The sequence below is a fragment of the Mya arenaria genome, chromosome 1 (assembly GCF_026914265.1).
Source record: "Mya arenaria isolate MELC-2E11 chromosome 1, ASM2691426v1".
Classification (NCBI taxonomy): domain Eukaryota; kingdom Metazoa; phylum Mollusca; class Bivalvia; order Myida; family Myidae; genus Mya; species Mya arenaria.
Window position 1 is genome coordinate 31644102 of NC_069122.1, and position 5167 is coordinate 31649268.

At 38.8% G+C, this 5167-nt stretch overlaps 1 protein-coding gene across 1 annotated transcript; it reads left to right on the top strand.

The window, feature by feature from the left end:
• The first annotated feature begins 559 nt into the window (after positions 1 to 559).
• Positions 560 to 3739, top strand: LOC128244563 (17-beta-hydroxysteroid dehydrogenase type 6-like). The gene is made up of 5 exons (XM_052962590.1): positions 560 to 955; positions 1335 to 1596; positions 1926 to 2089; positions 2584 to 2689; positions 3003 to 3739. Exons 1-5 carry the CDS (start codon positions 613 to 615, stop codon positions 3091 to 3093), a joined length of 966 nt encoding a protein of 321 aa, XP_052818550.1. The 5' UTR covers positions 560 to 612; the 3' UTR covers positions 3094 to 3739.
• Positions 3740 to 5167: the final 1428 nt, after the last annotated feature.

Below are 5167 nucleotides of genomic sequence, written 5' to 3' on the forward strand. Positions count from 1 at the left end.
ACTACTACTACTACTACTACTACTACTTCTACTACTACTACTACTACTACTACTACTACTACTACTACTACCACTACTACTACTACTTCTACTACTACTACTACTACTACTACTACTACTACTACTACTACTACTACCACCACCACCACCACCACCACTACTACTACTACTACTACTACTACTACTACTGCTGCTACTACTACTACTACTACTACTACTACTACTACTACTACTACTACTACTACTACTACTACTACTACTACTACTACTACTACTACTACTACTACTACTACGTACCATTACTTCTACTCTTAATAGTAATTATAACATTTAGTACTTGTAAATCGAAGAACTGATATTTTTTCTGTACATTTCTGGAAGGGGATGGGGGGCTGAGCCTCCACCACCCCTGCTAAGATTAATTTCAGCCTTTGTAAACTGTCTTGATTAAATCCCAACATATATCCGTTAAGTATATGAATTATCAATACTGTACAAACGTTTGACCTTGTTTTAAAAACATACACTGATAGTGAGTGATAACACACGTAGCAAGTAATAAGTAATAAGTAGGATCATACAGGAATTTACTATAAATATACTGTTACAACAATGAGCTGGTGTTGCTTATTGTCAAGTTATTCATTCTTTGGCTTGGCATTGCTGTGCCTGTATCTTTTCATTAAATCCTACCGATTTAAACAGAAATTAGCGAGTTTTAAAGACAGATATGTACTAATAACTGGGTGCGACTCAGGATTCGGACACAAACTAGCAAAACGTTTGGACGTGCTGGGTTTTAAAGTCTTTGCAGCGTGTTTCACACAGAATGGAATGGAAGAATTATCATCTACCTGCACTAAGAACGTCAATCCAATTCGAATGGACGTAACGAACGATGACAGTATAAAAAGGGCGGTGGAAGAAGTCACGAAACTCTTACCTGACAAAAAGGGTAATGGTATTGGGTAACTATTTCGGGGAAATTTAGCTGTTGTAGTTGGTGTGCGTGTACAGGTGAATGACCGGATGCCTACTGGATTGGCTTTGGTTATTACTAGCAACTGAACCCATCTACGATGGCTAAATAAATACAACTGTTTTGGTTAAAATACATGATTTACGGATAGACGATGATGATGATGATGATGATGATGATGATGATGATGATGATGATGATGATGATGATGATAAGGATTAGGAAGATGAGGAGGAGGTGGAGGAGGATGGTGGTAGTGGTGGTGGTAAATTTTTGTGGTGACGGTGAAGGTGAAGTTGATGATGATGATAATGATGATGAATAAGTTTTATTCATCTTTATTTTCTTTTCTCAGGCCTATGGGCAGTGGTTAACAACGCGGGAGTATTGGGAACCACATCGGGTCCAACGTTCTGGGCGACACGGGCCGACTACGACAACGTTCTAGCCGTCAATCTGTACGGGGTGGTACTGGTCACCAACGCCTTCATGCCGCTCATTATGAAGGAGAAGGGAAGGGTAGTGAATACGTCCAGCATCGCCGGGAGGTTCGCTTTCGGGAACGCGCCTTACGCGGTGTCCAAACATGGCGTCGAGGCGTTCTCGGATAATTTGAGGTAAGCAGTGGTGAAGTCAGCTCCATCATAGTACTTTTAACATATATTTTGCATAAGTTATAATTTCTTCTTTATATACTTAATCCCATATGCTCGTTTGAACATGTAAAAGAATAGTATCATATCATATTATCAATACTCATTATTATCGATGTATGCTTTTCAAGGTTAGCCATGCATCATTAGGATGGAAACATGTGTTAATGGATTGAAGATACTATTGGCGAGAGTATTTATATGTTTAATCTAAAATAGCCGAGGTGTTTCGAATGGTGATAAGCATCGATGCCAAGAAGAAGCAGCATTAATCTATACATGTACATATTCAGGAGGGACGTATACAAGACGGGAGTAACAGTCCACATGTTGGAGCCTGGCTTCCACAAGACTCCCCTCTTAAGCGTTGAGGCTCAGAAGAAGAGAACCGAGCAGAAACTGAAAACACTGCCAGAGGTCTGGAAGAAAGACTTGCCATCAGACATTGCGGACATAAGTACGCCTTGACCGTTCACAGACCGTTTATTCTTAAATAGCCAGTGTAAACCTGTTGGCTGTATTAACGGAGTGTTTATGATAAATGATAATATTCAGGCTTTTTTCGAATAAGTTAAAAGTTCTTTTTAAAGTATTTTCAATTATGAACTTCTTTATTAATACATTATAAAGTGTTTTTGTTCATTATTAAAAAAATAACGTAAGCAGTTCAAATATTAGGAGGTTAAAACAACACGAACCAATGTCAAAGAAGATACATATTTATAATGTATATTGCCTACCTTGAGGGGAATGTTAATTCGCCAATATCGTCTGATACAAAAAGCGTCCTAACAGCACAGTACGCGGGTAACAGTACGATGTTACAGTGATCATTGTAGCCCGCTGAAGTTTTCTATATATTGTAAAAGGATTGAGCTATGATAATACCTCCTTAATATCAAACTCTACAGTTAAATTCATGTAACTTAATTTTGCCGTCATTTTCCCCAGTGGCCAAGCGTTTCTCGGGCTTTGTGGACAAGGTAGGCAGCAGCAACCTTGACCTCGTTGTTGATGCCTATGAACACGCCGTCACTGCAAAGTACCCCAAATACAGGTGAATATATATCATTAATTCAATCAATAATTCCCAGATTAGTAATCAATGCAAGTACCCTAAAACATATTAAATAGAAACGCGTATGTAGTAATTTCAGTCATTAAGTCCAAGCTATCAGTGCCCTGTAATTAAGACTAATACCCTCAATCATTATAAAAATACAGATGATATGTTGATGTTCAATCATTAAGTCGAAGCTTTCACTGTTTATTACAACTACTAGTGGTCATATAAGTTGGTGATATTAAGTATATGTCATGCGCTAAATCACTTCCAATTCGTCGTAAACATGTGATATATTTTGTTATAGATATGTGGTAGGCTGGGACGCCAATTACATCTTCCGCCCTCTTTGGATGGCGCCGGAATGGTTCAGCGACTTCATTTTGTCCAGGCTTTAAACAACAATCAATATATAACGCTATATATCAATTAACTTATCGTATTTGACGCGATACTGGAACAATCATTGTTCTAATCCTTTTAAATTGACGAAGTCGGCAAATACGAGTTCCTGCCGCTTTGATTGGCTACAAAACCAAATCGGGGATTCGAGGAATGGACACTTTTCATTGGTTGTCGAAATTCGCCCTAATACAAGAATGCCAAAATTCTTAAAATCGTCAGCCATTTTATTTTTGTTTTACAGACTGTTTTTAAAAAATGTGTTCCTCGTTTGAAATAATTTGGAAGTACACGCCTATTAAATACTTTTACCACTTAGAACATTTTGTTATTGCAGTTTGGTTTAATTAAAGCTGCACAGATTGACCGTTTTGGCAATTCTTTTTAATTTTTTTTGTATTGGAATGATCCAAAGTTTGCGTAAATGTCTTGAAAAAAATAATACAAGACTGCTGACAAAATATCAGACAGTAGTTTTTCATACTTAGGTTCGAAAATTGATATTTTAAGTCTTAAAAGCGTAACTAACGCTTAAAGACAAATGTAATTTTGGCAGTTTTCCAACCAATTGAGATCTCTTATATTGTAAGTTATCTTTAAAACATGACTGTATTGAAGGTATTGATACCAAAATCAGCTGATTCTGAGACAAAAAATAAAAAAAATGTCAAAAATCTAGGTCTTTGAAAGTTCGGCTTTAACCTATGAGTAGATTTTATGAGAATTGTTTTGGAAACCAGCAATCGTCAAACCGGAAGTGCGTTTGTTTTTTATTTTTCTGCTCTCAAATATAAATCCCCGCATGCTGTCCATGATTGGATGTACAGTAACAAGATCTGACCCTCTTCAGCTAAAGGTATCTTTTTGTTACCCTCATAGCATATTGTCTCTACAGGAGGGGATGCTGCACTCCTGCTTCTGGGATAAGAATTCTCACTCCAAGCTCATGTCATGGGTACACCCTTATGATCCCAACATTGTTTGCAACCAATTGTTCCACCGAAAGCACATTGTTAAGGACCATCATCTATACCTCCCACCAATTCCAAACAAACATGATTGTCACTCATACCAAGGGCCGTGCACCCCCGTGTTTCTCTGCTATATATGTGGGAAAGCTTGCAAGTAATCGATGACCATCCACTCTGTTACTTGAAGTTTTGCCAAAAGGTGTCATACAGACTGTATACAGATAAGTAGCCTTATTTATGAAACGCTAGGGAACAACGAAACGAGTTAGTACTGTTGTAACTGTGGACCCTGAAACTTCCACTCAAGTTTATTTGACGATACAACATCTCTTATAGTTAATACCTCTGATTCCCGCTTCTCAATCTCTACAGAAGAGTCCATTCTGCAATCCCATAGCATTCGGTCACTGCAAATTGCATCATCCCCAAGAAAATATCATCGAACACCAATCCATATTTTGTTTTCGGTCACTCACCATTAACTTCCAACGAATGCGGCCAAGAAAGAAGATTTCTGAACTAAACTTCAATTCTCAGACCCTGATGACATTATCGGTTCTGAGCTTTGGCTTTAACCTTCAATATATGAGCAGGAAGTCCTACATGACAACTACCGGTTTGCTGCAAGGAAGGACCGGAAGTCAAGCTCCCATGGTGGAGTAGCGATTATCACCAAAGCCATTTTGGATGACTCTGTCATTGATATGGAGTCCAGTGCTGAGATTGTAGCCGCTACCATACCATTATGAAGCCTTTAAAGCCCAATCATCACATGAGCGGTATATCGTCCAACTGATAACAACTTGGGGACTATTGAAGAACTGCGTAGATGCCTCACATTAGTCTCTCACTAACCATAAACTATATGTCAGTGGGAATGCCAATCTGCCCGACATTGAGTGGCTATGCATGCTTTGAGCAGTCATGTATGCTTTAGTGGCCATGCAGACTTTAGGCAGTCATGTATGCTTTAGCGGCCATGCACGCTTTGGACAGTCATGTGCGCTCTGAGCGGCCATACATGCTTTGGGCAGTCATGTATGCTTTAGCGGCCATGCACGCTTTGGGCAGTCATGTATGCTTTAGTGGCCATGCATGC